Source organism: Neopelma chrysocephalum, unplaced genomic scaffold (assembly GCF_003984885.1).
Source record: "Neopelma chrysocephalum unplaced genomic scaffold, ASM398488v2 Primary Assembly neopelma1_155, whole genome shotgun sequence".
Classification (NCBI taxonomy): domain Eukaryota; kingdom Metazoa; phylum Chordata; class Aves; order Passeriformes; family Pipridae; genus Neopelma; species Neopelma chrysocephalum.
Genome location: NW_020897817.1, coordinates 34,662 through 60,244, shown reverse-complemented (window position 1 = coordinate 60,244; position 25,583 = coordinate 34,662). Strand labels below are relative to the sequence as shown.

Genomic DNA, 25,583 nt, shown 5'->3' with positions numbered 1-25,583 from the left:
CGGCCCGTGTGTGCCCGCCGGAAGGCTCCGGCCCCGCGCGAAGGTTCCGGCCGCGGCCCCCCCGGTGCCCCCGTCGGGCCGCGGGCTCGCCGCGGTACCACGGGCTTTGCCCGCGCTTTGCCGAATGCAAAGCTGTAATTAAATTTTAACTCGCCAATAAATTATTAATATTTTTCTGCCGTGGGCGATAAATTACTTTAAGCCAAAAGCAACAACAATAAAATTTGTCTTAATTAATGGCAAAGATGATCCTTCACTGAGAAGATGAATGCCGTCTTTAATTACCCCCTTCCACTACAAGCTGCCCCAAAGTACATCACTGCTTCCTCATGAATGCCTGTCTAAAAATAAAAAGCAGAGATAAGGTTCTGAACTTAGTGTTCTTCCATTTCCCTTTGCATGAAACTTCATCCGTGGAAAGGGAAGGAGTTGAAATCCAGTAATGTCCCATCCAGCCACATGACCTCCTTATTATGGGCTGCTGGCATCAGGAGGGTCAAGGTGGGACAACCCCCGTGTGGCCTTCCTCCTCCTCCTCCTCCCCCAGGAATGGCAGCACACCTGGGAGGGAGCGGGAGAGGGTTGGTCCAGGAGGTGCCATTCCATCCTGGGGCAACCGCAGGGGCTGGGAGCTGAAATACATGGAATCACAGAATATCCCGAGCTGGAAGGGACCCACAAGGATCATCAAAGTCCAACTCTTGGCCCTGCCCAGGACCCCCAGGTGGTGGCTTGGACCTGGTTCTGCCCATAGGGGCTGACCTGCAACGGTGGTGCAGGACAGCACAGCTCGGGCACATTTGGTGAATGCCGGGGCCTGTTTCTGCACCCCCAGTGCTGCCCTGTGCCCCAAGTGCTGCCCCTGCACCCCCAGTGCTGCCCCTGCACCCCCAGCAGCTCCTCCACTCCTCCCTCCCCAGCGCAGCAGCCCCAGCCCAACCCCCTTGCATTGCTCCTTGTGCTTAATAAAATTTCCACGACTGTTTCAGACCTGCACTCGGGAGTCTCGGGGGATGTTTGTGCATGACATCACCCTCCCCCTCCTGTAAATCAGGCGCTGGGCTGTGCACAGCCATGACCCATTCATGACAGGGATAAAATCCAGATGTTCCAGCGCTGTGTGCAGCTGGGTCATTTCCTTTTTTGGCTAAAAACGTGAGGCTCTGGAGGCTGACTGAAAGAGGAGCCCGGGGGCCCTTTGTACAGAAACCTTTTGTGGTTAATCCCTGGAAAGGGCGCTGCAGGAACCCCGGGCTGTGCTGCTGCCGCTGGAGGGCTCAGCCGGGAACCTCGGGCTGGGGTTTCACTCACCCTCCAAGGCCCCGCAGCAGCACCAGAGCCCAGCGTGGGTCACAGGGCAGGAACAGCAACAAAAACCCTGCTTGAAAAACTCTGTCAGCTGCCAGAGCGGGAGCCTTTGAGGCAGCCAGGAATGTGCCAGTGCCACAGGCCCACGTGGAGCCCCACGGGCTGTGCCCGTCCTGTCCCCGCGCAGGGGGCCCGAGCAGGGCCCAGGGGAACAGGGCAGGCGAGCTCAGGGGAAGCCGTGGCAGCTGTTAGTAAATGTACAGGAATCTGTGGAAAATAGTTTCATATGTTAGGGAATAAATGGCTCCTGGGCTGATAAATGCAAGTAACAAGCACACAGTGTTCAGGGAAGGCTGCCAGGAGGGACCATGGACACCCTGCTGAGGGCTCCAGCGACATTCCCGGGCTGTGCCCAGCACAGGGCAGGGACAGGGCAGGGACAGGGCAGGGAGGCTCCTCTGCACGACGGGACACGGGCGGTACCGCCGGGATCCAGCCCGGGGGCACTGAGGCATCATCAAGCAGTGCCCAAGTCCTGCTAGGGCCTGTCCTGCAGAACTGCCTGCCTGAACAGACAGCAGGCACAGACAGACAGGCAGCCCCAGCCCCAGGAACCCACTGCAGCCCCACGGCGGGAGGAGGGAGCTGCTGTTCTCCTCTGCCATAACCACAGGACTGGTACAGCTGATGCCGGGCTGAGGTTTGGGAAGAGAGGCACGAGCACTGTGGAGGTTGGCTGTCCCCAGGATGGGATTTGGGGCAAGACAAGGCTGAGCAGAGCCCAGCACCAACTCAGACAGTGCTCTGCTCTGTGCCTGCTGTTTGAGAGACACGAGAGCAAGTGTCACTAAAACAGTTTATTGTATAAAGCTGTAGGAAGTACAAAGAAGGTTGAGGTTTAAGGCAATTCCTTCTGAAGACAGCTCCAAGCTCCTCAGGATAGCAAACACACAAACTCCAATTTACTGGCATTAAAGCTTCCAAACAAGGGTTCAACAAGGATCTGAATACAAAGTTAATAACACTTCAACATGCATAACATTTTCTGTTCCTAAGTGAAGCCTGGGTGGGGGGCTAGCCCCTTCATCCTGTAGTTGGGTACAAAATGACAGATATTCATGACAAATGAGTACAAAAGGGAAAAACCCCACAAGAACAGGCTTTCAGAAAAGCACATGGCTGATAAGCAGGAAAGCAGGGTCAGTGTAAGTGCCCCAGCAAGATAGAAGCAGAAGGATGTAGAGACAAGGCAGGCATGGGCATCCTACTGCAGAAGGGCCTGAGTGGGGCCCAGGGCCAGCTCAGTCATTGGGCAAGGATTTTGCACAGTTAGGACCAGCACAGGGACCTGGGCTCTGCAAAGCCCCCCCTCAGGTGCCACCTTTGCTTTGCTTCTCATTTGGGACACAGTGAGTGTGGCCGGGGGGAGCCTCCACTCCCTGCCCACTGCAGGGGGACACAGGCAGCCCTGGCAGGAGCAGGTTGTGGGCACCCCACTGCCCCCTCGGCTGCCCTCCATGCTGGAGCCCTGTGCTCCCACAGACCCTCCCTCCTAGCACTCCCAGCAGCTCCCAAGAACAGCCAAAGCCTGTGGGCAACACTCCCCTCCCTGAATTAACAAAGGTCTCTGGTGTTCCCAGTGCCACAGGCAGCTGGGCTCCGTACAGCAGTGCCCATGCCATGGATCCCCGTGAGAAGGACAGAGGAGGAATAAAGCCCTCAGTGCTCTCAGCCTTCAGCACACCCTTCTCAGGGGAGCAGCAGCAGGCCAAAAGCCCTAGCTCCAGCTCTGCCATGGGAGGCTGCACGGGTGGATGGGAAAGGGGCAGGGAGGTGGAGGTGGACCGAACACCCTGTACCTATGAGGAACTTGAGCTCCTCATTCACAGCTGAGAGAGCACCTCTACAGAGACATGAGCAAAGGGTCTTGCCTGCAAACGGTGAGGTGCTATAGAATTCCAGAGGTGGATCCCATCTGGCAGGACAAACATGCTCTTCTCCTGGCAACACTCCAGCCTGGCATCCCCAGTCCTTCCAAATGGAGCAGAGGACCCTTCATGCCCAGGTCAGCCATGCATATGGTGGTGGTGGTTACACCCCTAACCCAGCACAGCTGAGCTGCACGGCCCTGCAGCCACTGCCTCACGTCACACAGAGCGAGAGAACCACATGGGGAAAAGAGGGAAGTCAGCACCGTGCTGGGGGGCAAAGACGTGCTGCCAGCGTGCAGATCCAGCAGCCCAGTGCAGAAGCTGCCCTTTACTCAGCTGGGGCCCTGGGCTCAGCTCGTGCCTGGTCAGACTGGAAGCAAAAAGAAAGAGTAACTAATGGGGGGTCTTGAAGCTCCTTTTTCAATTTTATTTAGCTTTGACTCTGCACAGAGCCATAGCATAGCGTACTCTAGCCTTCAGGGAGGGGGCACAGGAACCCCCTGAACACACCGCGGTTCGGGGCCAAGCCCCAATCTCCTGTGCCTCGTGCCTGGCCCCTGAAATGCTGCTGGGGGATCTGGCACAGAGGCCCTGAAGAACAGAGGAAGCCCTGCCCCGCGGTGTCCTTGGAGACTCATAGGTCACTGCTGCAGTCACGGCACAGGATCTCATCTTTGTCAGGGATGAAGCCTTTCCCCACCAGCGAGGTGCTGCAGCGGGCACAGTTGAAGCAGTTGTGGTGCCAGTGACGGTCCTCAAAGGAGACATATTTGCCGCCACCAAAGCCTGCAGGAGGGACAAAGAGAGCAGCGTCAGAGCCCCTGGGGAAACTGGGCCGAGCTTTCCCCACAGACTGAGCCCTCGCCTGTTCATCTCTGGGTCAGGTCTTCACACTGGGTGCTTGGGACCTGCCCGCAGCCAGAATCATCCTCTGAGTCACCAGCTGATTCATGGCTTCTCCTGCCTTCCCAGCAGCAACAGACTGGGAGTTACAAGGGGGAAGGTCAAGTGGGGAAGGGCAGGAATGAGGCCAGACTCTCTTAGGGGGTTCTGCAGGAGAGGATCCTCTACTTCCCCTGCCTTAGGCAGGTATGGCAGGTCCAGACTCCCCCGCACCAGGTGCTGCTCCAGCTACGGCTGGAAGTCCCTGGCTTTCCTGATCTGTGAGCAACCTTTCCACAGGACATGGCAACCAATATCAAACAAGGCAAGCTAGAGACATGAGACAGTGCTTTGAGGGGTCACTTTGGGAGCCTTTACCTGTGGGCAGAGGGAATTCCTCCAATGGGACACAGCTCACCACTTTGAAAGATGCAGACAAAGGGAAACAAGTGGCCCCAGGAGCACTGCAACAAAGAGCTCCCCCCTCACGGGGTTCCTCAGAGAGCTGCTCTGCTCACCTGTGATGGGCTTTGTGCAGGCACTGCACTTCTTGGCATAGAGGTTCCCAAAGCACTTGATGCAGTACGGGTTGTCATCCTGGGAGGTGAATTGCTGCCCAGCCAAGGGGGTCTTGCAGCCTGTGCAGACAAAGCACTCCTTGTGCCAGGGCTCGTCCCGGTAGGTCACTCCTCCCTTGGTCAGGGTCTGCAGGGAAGAAAGAGTGCATGCTGGTGACACACAGGCACAGAGAAACAGCCCAACTGGGGTGCTGGCACCTGAACCCTCCTCTGGTGGGGCTCAGGCAGGAGTGGGGAGTTCCCTGTCCCTGGATCAGAACTGGGGCTCTGGGCTGTCAGGCTGTACGCACCTTTTTGCAACGAGTGCAACGAGGAGCGAACTTGCTCTCGTAACAGGGCACACAGTAATAATCCTTCTTGTCTGGGATGAAGGACCGTGACCCAATGGGCTGCTGGCAGCTGCTGCATATGAAGCAATGCTCGTGCCAGGTCTGTCCGTTGTACTCCAGCTTCCGTGACCCTGCAGAGAGAGCCCTGCGGTGACAGAAGGGAGCAGCACACACACACACGGGGGACACGGAGGGCTGGGCAGGATGAAAGGTGGTCTGGGACACCCGGCTCTGTGCCTGCCCTCGCCATGGCAGTTCAGAACCACGGGCAGCTGGAGAGGGGGGCCCCGGGCCCACACCCCAGCCACAAGGGGGGCTGTGGGAACACCCGCCCCTGCACACAGGCCATGGCAGAAATGCCTGATGTAACCCATATTTGAAGATGGTGCCAGAATGGCCACGCAAAGACACATGCCTTTGCTTCAGGCCATCTCCAGAGACGCTCACGCACCTTCAGTCATTCCTTCTCATCAGCACACAGCAGAAAATGCCCAGGAAACCCTTAGTTATCTCCTCCCCCATTCACTTTCCCATGAAAAAGGGTAGCAGAGAGATGGGACTGCTGTGGCAATTGCAGCTTTGAATCCTGCTGTCTTGCTGGACAAGCAAAGGGCCCAGCCCTCTGTGTGCAGTAACAGGAAGGCAGGAGAGCAGAGATTTAGCTCTCTTCCTCTCTGCTCTTGTGCTGGACCTGCAGCCCCAGCCGGCACCAAGGGACCAGGAATGGACCGCAGTGCTCGAGTTTGCCCACTCCTACCTGGCATGACAGTCTTCTCGCAGGCGATGCACTTGGAGGAGAACTCGCTGCAGTAGCAGTCGTTGCACAGCAGCTCCTCGCCCTGGCAGGTGAAGGGCTCGTCGGCCAGGGAGCGGTCGCAGCGGAAGCAGCGGAAGCAGTGCTCGTGGTAATGGCGATCCTCGTAGTACAGCTCCTGGGAGCACAGCGGGGTGAGGAGGGGACCGAGAGCCCTGGGAACCGACCTGCCTGGCTGGGGGCCCTGTACTCACCCTGCAGTCGTGGCCAATCAGCTCTTTGCACTCGTCGCAGGTGTTGGCAAAGTGGGCGTCATAGCACGGGATGCAGTACGGGCCGTTGTCCATCTGGATGTACTTGCGTCCATACAAGGACTCCTTGCAGTTGTCACAGTCAAAGCACTCTGTCATGGTGCCGGTCTGAGGGCCTCCTTCACCTGCTGAGATCAGGGCAGGTGTGGGTCAGTATCAGTTTACACTGCCTGAGATGTCCCTGTGCCACCCTGCCACCTCCAGAGAGCAAGGACCACGAGTCCCTGCACTGAGCCAACAGCCACCATCAGGAAAGGGCACAGACTTGCACTGTGCTCCTGCTCTGGGGCTGCATAACCTTCCCAAAGAGCTGCAGACATCAGGGCCTGCAATGAGCCTTGTCTCAGGTTTATACTTCACAGCTGAAGCACTTCAGCAGCGCTCAGAAAACCTGGACATGTCAGCACGGAGCTGAGCTCCTCACTGTTATCCTGGGAAGCAAAGTGTAAATAAGGACCAAAAGGGAGAAATTTTTTGCGTGAAAAGTTTTAAAAGGCATCAAAACCAAGACCATGCACATGCCATGTGGGTGCATGTCCACTGCCACGTCAGAGAGCCAGGCACTCTGAGGGAGATCTGTCTGCCCAGCCGCCCTTCGGAAAGCCACGCTCAGTCCCCAGCATGGCTCATGCCAGGATTCCTCCCAGTGGCTGCAAGCTCTCCCTGAGGAGCTGCCAGTGGCTCAAACCCTGGAACTTCTCCAGAGCTTTAAAGCAGCTGCTCCACAGGGAAGCAGGAATCGGGCACCCCACACTGTGCCTGGCTATAGAGCCTCATCCCAGCAAACCAGCTCCAGCTACAAACGCTCCCCAGGGAGAAGCTGTCAGGGCAGGTGCATGTTCCACAAGCAATAGAGCTGTTGGGGCTTTGCATGCGAAAGACCAGACATCTCTCCCTGCCCCTTGCCTCCCTCACAGACAACAGGTTTGTGGAACTGTTTTGCTTTCTTTGGAGCACTAACTCCAGAACAACAGTACCTTCCTCCTGTTTAACCTGGTTATTCCTATATATGGAGTTTTCCACTTGCAAAATCACAGCCTTCTTTAACCCAGGTTGCTGTCAAGTGTAGACAAGCCCATGGAATTACATCTGAGCCATCAGCTGCAGAGCACCCACACTGCAGTGTTCTTCATGAACCCACCCACTTCAGAAAGAGCAATTATGGCTCCATCTGCAGATCAGCATTTAAGGGGCAGGGAGCTCCCTGTCAGCCCCCGTTCCCCCTCCCCACAGGCTCCCTGGCCATAGGCTGGGAGGCAGCCTCCAGGGCAGGAGCCGATCCAGACAGCTCTGACTCACAGCCCTGAGCTCCCTAGGGCTATTCTTGGTCAAGCCACACAGCTCCCAGCTGTTGTCAATCCTGGTATGTGCCGATAGGACTGCCGGAGAATAAATCCAGTGTTCCCACATGGCTACGTGACCAACTGAGGGGGAACAAAGTCCCTTTTCAGACACTGGTTCCCAGCTGCCGCCCCGACACTGCCCGCCCAGTGCCCTCCAGCGTGGCCAGCACACGTGGCTGTGGGACCAGCTCTGCGGAGGGTCCCTGTGAGCAGCACGGGCTGAGGCCACCAAAGCCTCCCCAGAGCCCCGACTGGCAGCCCCACGTGCTGCCTGCAGAACAAGGCAATGTCCAGTCTATTACTGGAGGCGAGGCAGGCACAGGATGGTTTGCACAGCAAAGCCAGACGGGTGCTAGGGTGCTGAACTGGACCTGCTGCCCCAGCTCTGCTCCCAGCCTGGGCTGGCTCCCCTACTGTCCCTTCCCTCTGGGGCACCCCATGAGGTGCTCCCCTAACCAGGCAGCAGCTCTCATGCCCCCCACACAGCTCCTGGCTGCTTCTCACCCACTGCTGCCTCCTCTCCCGTTCCACTTGCCTTCGCTCCCTGAAGCCACCTGGGACCTTTCTCTCTGGCAAAGAACGAAATGAAATTCCCAACTCTCCTCCTCCTCCTCCCAGCCCTGGTGAAGGAAACTTTCCAAGGTGTGTCTTTAATAGAAGGGCCACTCCTGCCCTAGGAGCTGTGGCACCGCCAGTGCAGGCAGCTTCCATGTTTGCTCAGTGGGCTGTGCTTTAGCTCTGTGGTCCTGTCACACGGGCTCAGAGGACATCAGAAAACACAACGGAAGGAAAAGCAACCTGAATGGAGAAGGTTGGGGTTTTACCAGTGACAGGGACTCAGCTTTCTGAGCACTGCTCTCCTGACCTGACACTGTCAGAAGAGGAAGAAAACATAAACCCTCTGAGAACGAAGAGGACGCTAAAGCAGTAGATTGGGCTTGCCTCCACTCTGAGTAGTTTCTCCACAAAGTCTCTGTATGCCTGCTGCATGCTAGGAGCTGAGTGCTGCTCCCCAGGCTGCCCCAGGAGAGGGCTGGGCTGGCAGATGCCCGGGCTGCAGCAAAGCCAGGCCCAGCAGCCTCATGTGGCCAAGGCTGTGGTGAGCACACATGGGAGCAGACTTTGCGCTGCCTTTTCCACAGAACAAGAACAGGCCCAGGAAGTTTGCTCAGGGTTATTTGTATTAGATAAGCTGTTTGCTCCCTTTGTTCTGGCCTCACATGTGGTGCTGGGCAGGGGTGTCAAAGCCCTGGGCAGCGCCAAAGCAAATGCAGCATCGTTGCCCCTATGGATGTGGCACTGCAAGACTCAGCGCACCGGGAAGAGGAAGGGGGCACAAAAGAAATGAAGGAAAAGAAATAGTACAAAAGCCCGCAATTCTTACTGTGATTGTAACAAGGAACCTGGAAGTCGCTTCCATTCGTGAAGGAAAGAGGTGGAGTTTTAAAATGCATTAAAAACCCCTTTAACAGAGGCTCAGATGTAGAAGGTACAATACAGCTTGTCGCTGTAGTGCCAACGAACACGTGCTCATCCTGCACCACCCTGTAAACATCAGCTGTACGCTGGGCTGATGTCAGGAACGCCTTCAAATGCTAACCAAGGTGCTGCCCTAAAATGATGAGCTTGCAGTTGCAAATAGAGTGTTTGGCCATTGCCAGATGGCTGTGGTCCTGGGGGATGAGGTCTGCTGAAGCAGGTCCCTTGTACACAGGGATGGTGGAACTGGATGTGGGGTATTCCTCAGCTGTCTTGCTGGCTGTTGGAGGGCAAAAATAAACACAGATATGTGCCTGCCAGCTGCCTACTCTTACCCTCTGACAGATATAGTTGTGCTCATGGAGCAAAGAAAGTTCAGTTCCTCTCCTGTGCCCATGAACAAACAGCTTTGGGAACAAGAGCTCCACTCACAAACAACATTCAAAGTGCTCCAGGATGCAAATCTGATCAGTCTGAAGCAGAGCTCAGAATAGCCTCATGTATGGGAAAGGTCAGCAATTTGTCAAGGACGCACATCAAAGTCCACTTTCTAATTAGAGAGTGACATGCACCCAAATGACACCCCAGTCCATAGCCGATGGCTGAGGCTTAGCAAGAGCCCCAGGAGATCATTACATTAATTTTAGTGCTGGTAAACCGGGGATTTGTTTTGCAAAGGAGGCAGTACAGACAGTCCAGGGCCCAGCTTTCTGCTCCACGCAATCACTGAAGAGTTTACCTGGCCTTTTCAGATGGTTCCTGATACAACCAACTCCTTCAGTGCGGAGTCATGCGTGTGTGGTGAATCTCCAACCTCGTGTAACTTCACACCAGTTTGTTGTCAGGTCGCAACCAGCTGCTCCACAGAGTCATCCTAGAGCAACCCATTAGGCTATTCCTAGGGAAACACTTAATCTTTCCAAGACACAGGAATAAACCTGCTTTTGACTGCCTGTCAGGTCCCTGCCTATTCTCACCTCCCTGGGGCTGCCTGAGCACAGCTACAAGCAGTTCACACCTAAACAGACATGCAGAGGAAAAAGCACAGCCTTGCTGGGGCAGGCGAGTATTCCCCATGTAAGGATGAAACCGTTCAGGGACACGGCTTTGGAAGACAGTCCTCAAAGCACTCCAAGGTCAGCAGAGGAGAAGAACACTTTTTATTCCTGTTGCCTTTCCAGAACCTTTATGGGTCCTGGAATCTGCATGAAATTGTTTCTGCCTGCTGCCGACCCTAAAAGGGAAACCAGCTGCTTGTTCTGAGGAACAGCTCCAGCCCCTCCATTACACTGGGAGTGTTTTCATTCTGTGTTTCCTGACACCTCTTCTGCGCAGGGTCACTGCATGTTCTGGCACTCTTGGGGGCTGGAGGGCCAGCTCTCTGGGGTGCTGTGGGTGTTTGGTTGTACCTCCTCATGCTGCTGCCTGTCTGTACCCTGTTGCTCTGCTCCCAAACCCACCAGCACTGCTCCATACCTGGTGCAGGTGGAAGACCATCTCTGGTGCTGTTAGAGGAGAGCTGGAGGCAGCTGGGCAGAGCTGCCCAGCGTTCCTTCAGGGTGACCCAGCCTGCACAGGGCACCCTCGGGAGCTGTGTTGCATCAAGCCTTCACCCGCCTGCTCCAAGCACCACTGAGTCACTTCCTGCCCTCAGCTCTCGCCTCTGAGCTGCCTTCCAGCCTCAGCCTCCCCTGGGACAGCTCGGAAATCTCAAGTATGAAGGGGGGCTCTGGCGTGGTGAGGAGCAGAGTCCTTGCAGAGACCATAAGCACAGCCACAGGCCTCACATGGCAGCTTCCCCATCACCAGAACAACCAGAGGATGCTGCAGGTCATTTCTCGAACACGCAGGGAAAATTTGGTTCTTAAAGTCAGCCTCGAAGGCAGGAGATAAATGAATCAGATGAGTGTAGGGGCCACGGCCTCCTCCTGCACCACTGGGGTGTTGAGTTCACAGATGTGCACACACCAAGCTCTGCTGAGCAAGCTGCACCACAGGCACTTCCCCAGGCACGGGCAGGACACCCTCCTGCCCAGAGCAGTCACAGGCTGTTCTGGGCTCTGCAACAGATTGAGCAAAACAGCTGGCACTGCTGCAAGGAAACACCATGCATTTCAAATGAAATAAGTGCTGTCAGAGGCACCCTCGCTCAGCTAAGTAGGCAGCTTCCTGAAAATGCCCACAATTTTGGAAGAAGTAGCAGAATCTGTTAAAGCAGCTGACAAACCACAAGACCTGAATTGTTGCATGATTTTAATATAGTCTTAGAATGACAAAACGAGCGTTTCCCATTGTTCAGATCTCTGAGGTGCCCCATCCAAAGAGCAAAACCACATCACACAGACTCCTCCTGACAGCTCTGCATACAGATAAAGGGTAAGTGCCAAAAGCACACCTGTCCCACAAATGTCTGATTTTACCCTCAAACCAAGGAAGTCTCCCCTGCTGCCAGCCCCCAGCCTGCCTGGAGGTGCCTGCAGGAAGCCCTGCCCTGTTTGCATAGCTGTGACAGAGACACCACACCTGGGCCCAGGTGAGCAATGGCAAACGGGCACGGCCACTGCCAGGCTGGACTCTGAGGTCCTGGCAGCACAGGCAGAGGCCCAAGAGACAATTTAGTCCTTGCTCTGGACTTACTTTCTTTAGGGAAAGTTAATTCTACCAGGGTCAGAAAAAGAAGCTGAAGAGTCCCTACTACACAACCATAAAATTAAAAACCCTGCCCAGGAAGAAAGGAGGGAATGATTTCAGAGTTAAAAATTTATTACTAAACATCTGCAAGGGTTAATAAACTATTTCAGGTTCTGAACAAAATCCTGGCCTTTCTTCCTGGCCTAACAGCAGCAGAGCTATCTGGGGACGCTCAGAGCAGGCAGCCTGTGTCATTCTGCTGACATTAAACTGGAATGTTTGCTCAAGAGATCAGCTGTTAATCTTATTCAAAATGAGTACAAAGTAAGCAAATTCTGTGCACTCAACAGGAAGTCAGGAACTGAAACCATTTGGGCAGTTTGGACCCGTCACATTCAAACACACCATTAACTGACGGAGAAAGCCCAAGAGCAGAGGAGCAAGACAGGAACACATCAGAAACTTCTCCCCAGCCCAGTGTGACTGATCACAGGAGCTTCAGCGTGATAGAGGAGCAAGAGCTGCAGTCCAGGGAGAGGGCTGCTCTTGTTAGTTCTTAAAAAGGAGCAAGGAACAGGTGTGCAACTGTGCTCAATAAGCATGTTGTGAGCATTTATAATCTAGCACTGAAAGTCTGATTTTGGACTGAATTGGTTTACATCCATGTAACCCACAGCCATATAATGCCTCACTGCTTATCCAACTGCATAAACCCAGTACTCTGGCAATAGTAATTCAAAATCTCTTTGCCCCATGAAATAAAGGTCATACCCAGTACACCAGAATTCAAACATGAAAGCGTGACAGGAAATGACTAACTGCACACTGAGGCCAATGTACCTTCATCTTGGATCTGCTCAGCACACAAGAATTTTGCAATTCAAACAGACATCACAGCCCATATGCAGAAAAAATAATCTGACTGCTCTAGTTGCCAGTTCTTGGGGCCTGTGCATCTCAGTGCAGATATCACTGCAAAATAATGTAATTCCACTCTATTTCTCTCACAACTCAAGCCTTATGCTGCAGTTTGCACTTTTCCTTCCCCTGGAGGCAGCTGCTTTTTAAACTGAGGATGAAGCCATTCTTATTTCTGAGGTGATAGATACATAATTTAAGTTAGCATTTGCAAAGCTTTTGTAGTTCTGAATAAAAGGTACTTATGAGATTATACCTCTGTTTTGCCCACAAAAGCAATCAAGGGGCTGCCTCAAGCAGTGGATGCAGTCCCAGTGAGCATGTTTTGTGCTCACGTGCTGAAAACCAACCTGCATGGCCTGAGCCCAGTCCCTTATTCCCTGTCTCCCCAGCAAGCCTGACAGCTCTTTTGCTTATTAAGGCTCTGCTCAGCTTCAGCTTTTTTTTTTTCAATAAACAAAGCAACTTTGACTTCCAGTAGCAGGAAAAGACACATAACCCAGACATGCTTTATTTAATGCATGCCTATTACTTAAAGGGCAAAGTGGATTTTTTCACCAAATTTGGTCAAAATATTCCCTTTTCCGATTTGATTCTTTTCCTCCCAAACACGAGCATTTGCAGTTGGGTTTCCTGCATATAAGCAGATCTACTGATGGAGAGAGGTAATGTGCATTGAAGCCCTGGCAGTTCTGTGCCTTTCAGGGCTCTCAGAAATCAGCAGAGGGAAGAGAAAGCCGGGAAGGTGGCAGGAGACTCCACAGTGACACTCATGTGCACACACTCTCTCCCACAGTCCCATCACTAACTGTGGGCCTCTCCACCTGCGCTGGCTCTTTGCCCAAGGAATAAGGACAATCTCCCTATAAAGTGCTTTTTACAGCTGCCCGTGTCCCTTGCAAGCAGAGGCAATGCCAGCCCCACAGCCCGCAGCATGTGAGCAGCTTCTAAATTTGGGGAAGGGCTGAATCCTGGCAAAGACAAACTGTCTCATGTTACCACCCCGGGAACGGCTTGAAGGTGGTCTGAAACAAAAACTAGGATCATTTGTTGCCCGGGAGATGCTGTGTGTGCCAGCTGCAATCCTCACGAAACAAGACAGCCCTCTCTGAAGGGCAGCACAGCCGAGCCCTCGCCAGGACAGGAAATTGCAGAACGGGGACAGGTGGGAACCTCTTCTTCTGGCCGCTGCCTTGCCAGCACTGAAGGGAACAAGTTTCCTTCTGTGGCTGAAGACTTCTCTGCCAGGTGATCTGGTCAGCAGGTGTCATTTACTTTCACAATACAGAGCTGGTTATCTTCAAACCAGTCACACTGGCACCTTTCAAAATTACTCTTAAGTACCGCACAATTTAAATAATAGATGCCATCAGCTGCAATTGTCACATATTTCACATAAAATCTCTAAGAAATAACTCCTTGCAAGTACTAAAAGAAATCTGCAAGATGCAACATGCGCTGCTGTTTGTGTTGTGCAGAGACAGTCTTTGGTGGCACCCATGAAAGGGAAAACTGTGCCACATCCAAAAGATCACGTGGAAACAGCTATTTTAAGAGGCACAAATGCTCACAAAATGTATGAATGCCTTTATATCACACAGCTACACATGGAGTTTCCAACATTCATGCCCCTGCCCCCTGGACATGTCTGTCTCGGAACTAGAGCTGCTGCTGACACACATGGAAAACACATGGACTGACCGCTTAAAAACTCAGAAAGAGAGGAAAAACTGTTCCTTTGCAGAAAAAAAAGCCCCACCTGAACAGAAAAGAAGTAAAAATATCAGAGAGCCCCCATCCGGGTCTGTGGCTCCTTTATAGAGCATCATTCTCTCATTCCAATCTGAGATTTCCAAGGAAACCTACATCAAACACATCTCTCACAGGTTGAAAAGGAACCAAATGGCCAGAATTTTCACTAACAGAGGCTCCTCTCTTGGTGACTTTCAGGTAAAGACCATGAAGAGCTTCTGTCTCAGCCCCTGAAGCAGCAGATATGAAGCAATGCAGGGAAGTTGCTCCACTCGGTTCAGTGACAGGAGCGGCAGCAACCTGCACTCTGACTGCAGGGAAAGACTGCCCAGAGCTGTGTGCTCAGGCAGCCCGAGGATCAGGGGCTTCACTGCGAGGAGACACCACCAATGCCCCCAAAACCCTCCATCTGGTCTCTAACTGATCATAACAAACCCTCTTCATTTACAGTCTCTTTGTCCCAAACTGGCAAATGCCCCGAGACAGAAGATGAGAGCAGTTGTGTTACCTTGCATTGCTGAAGGCAACAGGGCAGCCTTCTGCCAGGGGGGCTCCCCCAGCCCTCCACCCCACGGTCAGATACAGCAGGTGCCACCAGCCAGAGACTCTCCCGAGTAAATCATCATTTCACGAGCAAAAGACTCAAGTGCTTGTCCAGGAACAAAAGCAGTCACGTCATAAACTGAGGGTGACATCAGCACAGGGATTGCATTTCCTACAGGGGTTTAAATGTCATTACTTGTGACTGGAAATCGGACACTTGCAATACAAATTGCTTTAAATTTTCATAAGAGACATAAGAATTCCAATTCCAATTTTGTGTAGACATATTTCACTTCCAAATCCTTGCTATTGCTCAATGTTATGATGACAGAAATCAAAAGAAGGGAACATTCCTAACAGAAAGTGAAAAGCTTATGAACTTACTAAGTCAGGTGCTAACGAGATGAGCAGCAGAACTCTGGATTTCCAGGGGAAAGGGTCAGTGTGACTCAAACAGGGTGATCTACTTGGGGCCCAGTTATTCAAGATCTCTGCATTGCCCTCTTCCATTCTTACTCAAAGTTCTGCTCTGTGTCTTCTAAAATTAAAACTCAAAGCTATCACGGACCTGAAAGCTTATTTTATCAATGCAAGAGTGTTTAGTTTCCACAGAGCTGACATCCTGCACCTCTCATCAGATTGTGGCTTCCTCAGTTCCCTAACAGCTGTCACCAGCAAAAACATTATTTACCCTCATAATACCTGCGGAGCAGGGAGTAATGCTATCTCCCTCCTGGGATTTGCACCTCAGAGGGTTCTGGCACAAGCGAGGCCTGCAGAACTAAAAATGGAACCAAGATCCAAGTCCCATCTTTCTTCTCCTTCCAAGATGCAGCACATATCCTTGTCAGTGGAACCTGCGACCCCAACACGTGTTACAGACATGTGTCTGGAGACTGCACAACCCAAACTCTGCGAGAAGCAGAGAAGAAGGGAGGAAGAGAAGGAAGCTGGGGACATGGTCTTTAAGGTCCCTTCCAACTCTCTAACAGACAGATACAGTGCTGTGCTGTTACAAAGTACAGCTAATCCAGACTCGGGATCTCTTGACCCACACCATGCCTTTGGTAGCTGCTCCTGCTATTTAAACTTGGGGCTTTAGCAGTGAGCAGGCTGAGCTGGCAGGTGGAACTGGAGTAGGGCAGCACCAGAGTTACATACCAGTTCAAAATGGGTTAGTTTTTAAGAAAGGAAAAAACCACGTTTTCCTTAAATGAGGGTAGTGAGGTGATGTCAAAAGCCTGGCAGAAGTCAGCAGTTTGGGCTGGCACCTGGGCTCACAATGCTGACAAAAGCAGTCCTTGCACTCAGGGACAGTTCAGGACCCACGTTTTTTGATGCTGTTCTTTTTTTGTCATCTTCCCATCTTGAGCAATATCCAGGAATGGTGCCATCAGGTGTGGATCTCAGAGAGGAATCTTTGTTTTGAACCATGCTGAAGGTTAGGCCTTTCAGATACACATCTTACATGATTCAATTTCTTTTGTTTCATTAGAAGAACCTTAAAAAGACATTTTTCACAAGCAGCACTGAATAAACACTCCGGTTGTGTACAACCTACAGCTGCACAGACCACAACAGAAATTACGTCTGACATATGTGAGGGAAATCTTGGACCATTCAAGAAATAAGGTTACTTTACAACTACAGGAACAACACATGGCCAGAATGGGCTCTAAACTGGTAATATACAGTCTGAAAATCAAATGTTAATTGGTTTTACAATTTGCATTTTTATATTAAAAAATCTCCCAAAGACCTCAGGATGCAGAGCTCAGCCTGGAAAGGATTTTTATGGTTACACTGTAAACCCACTGAAAACAGGGACCTAGAACGGAACCAGTCCATTACAGCTCAAACCCCAATTCTGGGTTCTGCCTCAAGCAGCTGGGATTATTTCTCCAGTTCAGCAAATTCCTGTTACTGAAACCCACTCTGATATTTAAATAAACTTGGAGAAGATGCTGAGTAGTCACTCTGCTTTACAGATAACAAGATCGGAATTGTGTTATTTGATGGATTTCTAAGAGAACACTTGAAATTTGGGCAAACAAATTCAAAATATCAAGGTCATATTTACATTCCAGGGTAATAATTAAATACTTAATGTCTTGTGGTTCCAGTATTCTAGGTTTTTCTATGCACTAAAATATTTAGTCATGTGAAAACCATCTGTAGCAGCTGGAAGACATTTATTTGGCCCACCAAGATTAATTAGTTTAAAAATACATCAATAAAGTGTTCCTTTTATTTCCAAAAAGCTAGCACTGCTGCTCTCAGCTCTGTTAGGGTGCTGGTGAATAATGCTTATGCAATGTTCTCAACAGGAGGTATCAGATGCCAGTTTCACAAATGCACACAAATATCTGTTAATTAAAACAAGGCTTGTACTTAGGTTAATGCTCTTCTAGACTAACCCAGGTCATTATTCACAGCATTATGAAAACGAGCTTGCAAACACTTCAATCCCTATCTTTAGTCTTTCTCCTATACTCCCAAATCCACAACTCTGAAAACTGCAAACTGCTTTTAAAAATCACTGATGAAAAGAAATTTCTCTTCAGAACTGGGGTTCGGATACCTGTGTTTAAGAATTACAAGGCATAAGTCTCCAAGCATGTCTTTTCTCTCCAAGAAGTTCCTGCATAATCTTCATACAGCTTTTTAAAGCCAAGTAAACAAGAGGCACAGATGAGATTGTAAAAAGGGTTGAATTTGGCTTAGTATCCACAGGAATCACTTCTCTGGCCAACAGTTTGCAAAGGGTTATTTCTTGGCTCATCATTTTTCTTTTGCTGGAAGATGCTGAGGTTTTAGCAGTTTCTGCAGAGTATGCAACAGCATTCAGCATTTGCTCAGCTAATGAGTTAAGTCATTGCAGCTCTCCGATGGCTTGAAGATTATGGGTGTAGGAAAAGGGAATGCTCAGAGAGAGGAACTCTGAGCAGTCACCACCAAACTGCGGTTAAAACAGACACCAATGACTCTATTCGGCTCCCAAACCTCAGACAGTTTCCATTTTCTCAATAACAAAGCATTTTTGTGGAATGAGGTAACAGCCTCCATCTGCCAGGTCTAAGTCTCCACTAAGATTTCTCAAGAGCAGGGCTGACAAGCACTGGCCAGCGGAGACGGGACGGCACGAGAGGCAGGAGAGTCCCTTCTGCCTGGGCAACACAGGGACAAACTGCAACGGGACAGATGTGGAGAGGAGCCTCTGTGGCACCAGGGCACAAACTCTCCTGGGACTTTGATTCACAAGCAGCCTTGAGTGAGCTCCAGCCAGTGCACAGCTGTAGAGTGCAAAAGGCCAAGAAAAGAGTTGAGACTTTTCATTAGGGCTGGCCAGGGACAGGCAGGAGGGAGCAGAAGACAAATGGGTGTCACAGGTTCAGCAGCTCATGTGTGTGCGTCAAGAGCACAGAGCGTGTGATTGAGAAGCAAAAACGGGTCTGTAAGCACACGCTGCAAGATGCACAGTACAAAGGGGCATGCAGATGTCCTGCTCCTCAAGGGCAGCACAGCCCATGGGACTGGCCACTCAAGCTGGGATACACCCATCCACACCTGAAATGCTCAACATCTGAGGCAGAGCAGTTACAGCCCCGGAACAGAGCCTGGGAGGGGGTTTGGTTTCATTCTTGCCTTGGTTCTGAATTTGGCAGCCTGTATCTTGGCCTCTCCGTTCCGGGGATGCTGAGCACCAAGCCATTCTTTTGATTTCTGGCAAAGCCAGCTCAGTTCCTCCGAAAGCAGACCTTCCTTTAGATCCAGATGAAGACTCCAGCTCCTGCCAGGACCCCCTCACCCGACTCTCGCCTTCCTCTGCAAGCAGCTGCTCGTCACTTGGCTCCAGGTTCAACCCCCCCCCATCTGGTTCTTCCATCTAAAGCAAAGGCAATTTTCCAGTTGGTTTTCTGATGGCCTTTGCATTCCTGTAGCACTTCCTCAGAAAACACTAATACTGACCTCCTTGTGTAATACCACCTGGGTGCCCAGCTGGACACCTGGTGAGTGGCACCTTCCTTCCCACCCAAGACAAAGCACTTCCCAAGCCCATTTTCTTCCTATGAGGAATACTGCTGTCAAATCTCAAAAATCCACGCTGCTAATACTAGCCTCCTGCAAGGTCAGCCAAAGAGGACTTCCATCAGGGATGAACTTTGCTGGAGAAGGCTCCCTGGGGATTATCAGAATAGTACAGTCAAGCCCAGATGGCCACAATGTGCCAAGCACATTTCCTGCAAGCACGGTGGCGAGGCAGAGGCCTCTGCAAATCAAAGTCCACACTGATTTCTGCCATCTGCTAAACACTGAGGGCCAGGCTGAGGCCTTTGGGAAAGGTCAGGATAGTCTTACAGGCTCTGAAGATATTACTTTTGTTCTCACTATTTGCTTCTCAATTCCTTCGTTAGAAGATACTAATCTCTTTGTAAGGCAGTTACTTGGAGCCAAGAGTTTAGATATTATTGCAAAACATATGCTTAAAAGAGACTGGAAATTATGTTGGCAGTGTTACAGAGGGGAGCAAAGCACAGCTTTGGGTCAAAACAAACAAAAAAAAAATCTAAACTAGTAAGCAATTCCCATGTGATAGTTTAGAAGAGCCAGCAAAAGCTTCTTCTAGAAAAAAAACAATACTGTGAGAACAAAGCTAACGAGAGCTGGCGCTTGGAAAAATAAAATGGCTAGTAATGAGCTTGAGTATTGCCAACAGCACATATCCAAGAGAATCTTTCTGGGAAATGGACCCAAGCCATCACGCTGGAAAGCCCTGAGGGACTAGGGACCTTGAGGCTAAAAGCTGGCAAATTGCTTCATCAGTTAAGGTTGTTCCCAATGTTTTCTACTGTGTAAAAATAATTTGTTTTAGCCTACAGGTCTCTACAGAGCAACGGGTAAATTCAGGCTGCTTCCTCTGCGTTCATTCTCAGTCCAGCTCCTCAGTCCCAGGAGTGTCCTGAGAGCACAAGACAATGAATATGTGCTCTAACATGGCAAAGAAAACCCCTGCATTGGCAGGGGATGTCAAGGTGCTGTCTAATGACTTTCCTTCTCTGATTCACATTGCCATCTTCTTTGCAACTGACCTAAATAACATGTTTGGGCAGCACTGGAAGTGTTTCTGTCTCATACTTCAATAGCAGCAAGATCTCTGCATCTGGAAAGGGAATTTCTCAGGGAAGTCACACCACAGGTGGATTAGCAGTGTTCTCCTTGAGAAAGGAACAGAAGCACCCCATCTTGTCTCATCTCATCAGTGAGACTTCCTGGCTGCAGGAGAACAAAGGTTGCCCAGGAGCAGGGAAAACACATGCTATGTCTGTGCCCAAGTCCCAGCAGATCTGAACAATGTGGGCAGAGTATGTGGTTACCTCATTTCCAGGTGTGCTGTCAGCATGAGCCATGACTGGCTTGGGATGAAAGAGGAAAAGCTGTTCCTAGATCTGGACTTGTCTGCATCGTTTATTGCCCAGCAGCCATTAATCCTTTAATGCCATATCACACTCTCAGCCCTCAGTTCCTCTCTAACCTTTTGGTCACCACTGGCCATTCCACTGCAGAAGGGGCTGAAGGACAGGGTGCAGAACTGCACTGTCCCTCCAGAGCCAAAGGCCTCAGGAAAGGGAAAGCAAAGAAAGCCACTGCAGAAGGACTTCAGTGGGTCAGCCCTCTCCAGACACACAGTAATTATGTGTGCTGGCAACATATAGGCACTTAAAGCAGCTTTATTCCCAAATAATTAAGAGACTTCTCCAGCTATTCACTGCAGCACCTTTTGTAACACAAGTGAGAACAGCACTGCATCACAGGAATACAGTGGCTGCACACACAGAAAGATTTCTGATCCTCTCCCAATCCCTTTACCATAAACTGAGGCACTCCCAAGAGCCATGTAGATATCTCACCTCCTTCCACCCCCCCCAGCAGACTGTTGATCTCAGTGTTACCTCACAGCAATAGCCCTCACAGGTGATGTGCTGAGTAAGTGAAAAAGTCAACTGAAAACGCATTTATTGCCAACAAGGAAATGGACTGTAGGGAAACACAGGAGAGTATTCTGGAGCTGCATGGACTGCCACAGCACTTTCAGCCTTCAGGTGAGGAAGTACCTTGCAAGGCAGGCACTAGATCTTCAGAAGCCTAACAGATGCCTTTCTTATTCCAAGGATACACATAAATACAGTTCCCTTATTGCAATATAAAGGAAGTGATACCTGATCCATACCACCTCTTTTTCAGGTAATTGAGCTTCAAACCTGAAGCAGAAAAGCTGCCAGCAAAACTTGCGCATCTTTGTGCTACAGTTAGTCCATAACTAGTCTGCATCTGTTATCTCTACCGTTTTTATTAGCTCATGTTTACTTTGGCTGCACATCCAAGCAGGGTGAGAGAGAAAAATCTTGGACTCTCAACAATGGCCAAGCAGTTTAATCTGCCACTGGGGACAATGACTTGACTCCTATTGGCGTGTAGCGCTGGCAGGGTCAAGTGTAACATGTGCTGAAGGAAGCACTAGGGAAGTAGATCTGTGACTGTTCCAACAACACTGAGCATTTCCTTGAGCTATTCAGAGGTTCCTTTTCCCCTTTTGTATAGAGAAAACAGCTCCAGCTGTCCAGTCACCTGCGCTGGCTTCTCCACTCACTGGATTAATGACATTGGTGGCTGCCAAGAGCTCCAGGTTAGATACAGCACATTCCTCACAGCTCAGACATTCAAAGCTAAGTTAGGAAGCAGTCAAGATCATGTCCTTGGCATCAGCACCAGGTTGGTGCTGGAAGATAATTTATATTTCTGAACAGAACTGGCACTGGGCAGATTGGGCATAAACATCAACAAACCCTTGTTCGGGCAATTACACCAATCGCAGGGGTCCAGAGTTAATATTTATCCATGCTGCTGATTTAATAATATTTTTTTTGTATTTGAGAAGTTCAAAATACTTCACATAAAAGAACTCTGCAGCTTGCAAGCCTGGGACAATCTACAGTAATATGTTCAGAGGCAAGTAAAAAATGAAATGAGTTAATGTTAACAGTCAGATGACCACAGGCCAAATCAAGCCAAAGTGAGACTGCACTTAGAAGAACATAAATTTCAGGATTTCTATTCCATTGCTATTTCGATTCTGTGTCAAGACATTTCTAAATAACTCTTGATTAACTATTAATTTAGCCCCGATACGATAGGTCTTTCTGATTCCTCCCAGAGTAATATTATCCTCTTGGTGGGCCCCTGTGAGTAAGGGCAGAATCATTTGTTGTAACTGTTCTCCATTTAGCAACTACCAACAGACACAACGTGGTCACTCAGCAGAGGCAGTTCGGGGGTGAAATACAGGAAGGTAGAAGCCATATGGTATTCTTCAATTTCCCCTTTCCTTTCACAATCAGACCCTTGATATTTTCTTCAACAGGAAAACTGACACTCCCCCCTCCCTGTAAATTGCTGACAATTGTATTTTACACCTGGCCAAAACCAGAACAAAATGGAAGGAAGAGACGAAACAAAGACCAAGGACTTTTCTCAGCAACTACATCTCCACAGAATGGAGCATTTTCCTTACCACCACTTCTGAGTGGACAGAGCTCAGTAACCACAGCCCAGCCTTCGTGGGAAGTGCCCCCTTCTCACTGGCAAGTGGCTGCAGGACAGTGCCTGTGGCAGCAGCTTCCAGAGAGCAGCCAGAGCCATGGAACCCACGAAAGCAGCACAGCCTGTGCAGCTGGGCCCCCCTGCCTGCCACCACCCAGCCTGCACACTCACTTTAAAAGTGACCCTAAACTCCTGGTAGTAATCTGAAGATTAAATACTACTGGTAAAGCTTCTCTGCCCCCTAACAACTAGTCTCCCTTTCCTATGAACAGCTGGTATCTGGGGTTAGAGCTGTCCACCCCTTGTTTGTTTTTTGTTTTTATGGAGTAAAACATTTAAACTGATTTTGATGACATCACAGAAGCAAAACACTGTCAAGTTCTGAATTTTTCTAGTTTGGCCACAGAAATGACACCTATTTCAGCAGAAGTTGCCAAAGTCCCCTGAGGAATGAGGTGTAGCCGCTTGCACTCTGAGCAAAACTGCAAACAGCACCTTCCTGCCAGAGCACCTGGGCCCTCTGAGAACAGCCCATGCCAACCAGGGCTACTGAATACTGAACACTGGAGGAGAAACAGTTTCTTACTTGAGCAATTACAAGGAATGATGAAGCTGTTTGTCCAGTTAAGAGGTTTGGTTTTTATTGAGACCAGCCAGTTTGCAGTTTTCTGTAAACCCTTCTTTATCACACAAAAGGTGAAGCAGAGTAACAAGGTTTAACTCCTGTCTCTGTCCTTAGGCTACTATTGCAACTGGGGCTCTTCAAGCACGGCCTCATGCAACCCATGGGCAGCAAAAATCCCACAGATATCAACCAGGATCCCTGTCAGCCACTAACAAAGTCTTGCGCATCAGTGCGGCAATTATCATAGAAGTCCTTTTTCAGGGAAGGAGGGGGGGAATCACTTTGAGCACTGAGAGTAATCAATTTGTTCCATCTTCCTGCTGGCATTTCAAACACCAGCCGGCCGTGTAACAGCACCAGTTCAGCCACAATTAGTAACCCAGGAGAAAGCATCCGACCTCACCCGGCAAGCAACAGAGCAAGTCCTGGCTGTGAACGGAACCCAGTGCTTCCAGTGCTTCCAAAGCCAGTGCACGGGGAATTTTGGTCACCTGCCGGCAGAGAAGTTTTTTCTGGCTCCATCAGTGAAGGGTTCACCTCAGTCTTAAAGCTGCTAGGTCCATAACCAGAAAAGAAGACCACTGAGCTCATAACCCTTGGAAAATGATTGACCAGCAAAGGCTGCATCGTGGAACAGTTCACAGGGCTTCCTGCTAGGGAATTCGGGCTATTTCCGAACTCCGCCCTGCCTCCAGTGTGTCCCACCACTCCCTACAAACAGGTTTAAGGAGTTCTTATTCCAAAATATACCTTTTGCTGTACAGTATCCGCTATAATTAGTGACCTCAACTAACCATATTGCCTATATTTTTGTCTCCTGTGCTATACCACCATTCTTAAAAGTGTACAAAATTACAGACCCACCTGGGTAAGAATGTAACTATGGCTGACAACTCTGTGCCTCTAAAGAAGTGGACAGCAAGAAAAGCAAGAGAACCATATGGTCTGCATCCTAGGAAAAGGAAAAAGGATGGCACAAAAATAAGACAGAAGTATCAGACTTCCCCTTTCCTGCCTATCAAGAAGTTAAACCACACATTGGCAAAAGACATTAGGGAAATGTGGCAGCTTCAACACCCGGGCAACTAGGAGAGCCACAGATTTCTAATGCTTGGCAGAGGAGTCAGAAAAGCAAAAGGATTCCTAGGATCCTCTTCCTTAGAGGCCTGTGCTGCCAGCAGGATGTTGCATCCACCAGAGCTTTGCCCTTCCCTCTGCTCCTAGAATAGGTTTTCCACTTTGGAAAGATTTCTTTATGGTTTTCAAAACTGGGAAACAGTGAACGTAGCAAATTCAGATTTAAGTACAGGGACCTCAGTATCAAATCCTGCCCTGTGAAGATACGTAACCCCAGCACGTGCCATCCATTTGTGATTCTGTAGAGACACACTCCTACCACAACGCTTCACCCAGGCTAACTGGAACATGTATCCAACATCTCCAAGAGTTCTCATGAAGGAGTCAAAGTGATTAATGTAACTACAGGTTTAGAACTGGAAATGGATAAAGAGAACGTTAAAAACGTTACCTGTAAGAAAACACAATCTGAAACACGACTGCGTTGAGCAAAAAAAAAAAAATTTCCAAAGATCCTGAGCTATTTTTTAATGCGAGACCCAAACTGTGACTTCCGAGTCTTTGTCTAACACACAGACACACACACACAGACACACACACACAGACACACACACACACAAAGCAGCCTTTTCCCATAGCTACCCTGGGATTCTCTGGAAAAACAGCAACCACTAGGGATATGTTGAAAATTTTCCTGTGCTACGTTTGAGCATTTGGTTATAATTTACTCCCGGGTCTGCTGGTTGGGTAAAGTCTCAGCGCTCTCTTCATAGAACACAGCTCAAGCTCTCAACTTCCATCTGGGAAAGGGGCATGGCCCGAACACTTTGGTTTTTCCCTTCTGGAAATCGGTGTAAGCGGGGCAGCCCGGAGCGGAGCTCTCCGTGCCGGTACCACCCCCGTTCCCGGGGGATGCCGCGACCCCGGGCGGCACGGGGGGCACGGCGATTTTCCTGCAGCCCCCCGGAGCAGCCCCGCCCGACCCCCCCGGGCCTGTGCGGCCACAGCGGGCGGCGGCTCCCGCTCCCGCTCCCATTCCCGCTCCCGGCCCACCTGGTCGCTGTCCCGGGGCCGCGGTCCCGCTCTCTGCGCCCTGGCGATGGGCAGGCTAAGCTGGGCTCGGCTGGCCTCGACTCAGCGCTGCCGCCCAGCCCCGAGGGCGGAGCCCGGCCCGGGGCGGGGCCGGGAGCGGCCCAACCGGTGCCCGCTCCGCACGGCGCTGGGGCGGTGGGAGGTGATGCCTCGCCACGACTGGGGGCGAGCGGAGCGATCCCGCCCGCCCGGCAGCGGGATGAGCCCCGTCCCGAGGCGCCTCCCGTGGGAGGGACCGGGAGCTCCGAGGGAGGGCAGCGCCCGCTCCCGCCGCCGACGGGACGGGACGGGATGGGATGGGATGGGAAGGGACGGGATGGGATGGGAGGGGACGGGAGGGGCCGGGCCGGGCCCTGGGGAGCCCTGGGGAGCTCTGGGGAGCTCTGGGGGGCCCTGGGGAGCTCTGGGGGGCCCTGGGGAGCTCTGGGGGG

At 50.9% G+C, this 25,583-nt stretch overlaps 1 protein-coding gene across 5 annotated transcripts; it reads right to left on the bottom strand.

Annotated features, from left to right (window-relative positions):
- Positions 1-3,249: 3,249 nt before the first annotated feature.
- Positions 3,250-25,245, bottom strand: FHL3 (four and a half LIM domains 3). 5 transcript variants are annotated; one of them, XM_027701274.1, is made up of 6 exons: positions 25,114-25,245; positions 6,037-6,221; positions 5,786-5,960; positions 4,990-5,159; positions 4,640-4,826; positions 3,250-4,025 (listed from the first exon to the last, which is right to left on the bottom strand). In XM_027701274.1, the coding sequence occupies exons 2-6, from the start codon at positions 6,190-6,192 to the stop codon at positions 3,874-3,876; spliced, it is 840 nt and encodes a 279-aa protein (XP_027557075.1). In that variant the 5' UTR covers positions 6,193-6,221; positions 25,114-25,245; the 3' UTR covers positions 3,250-3,873. The 5 variants fall into 5 exon arrangements, with proteins under 5 accessions (XP_027557075.1, XP_027557076.1, XP_027557074.1 ...); XM_027701275.1 differs by having other exon boundaries at positions 6,037-6,218; positions 25,114-25,237; XM_027701273.1 differs by lacking the exon at positions 25,114-25,245 and adding an exon at positions 14,725-14,847 and having other exon boundaries at positions 6,037-6,218.
- Positions 25,246-25,583: the final 338 nt, after the last annotated feature.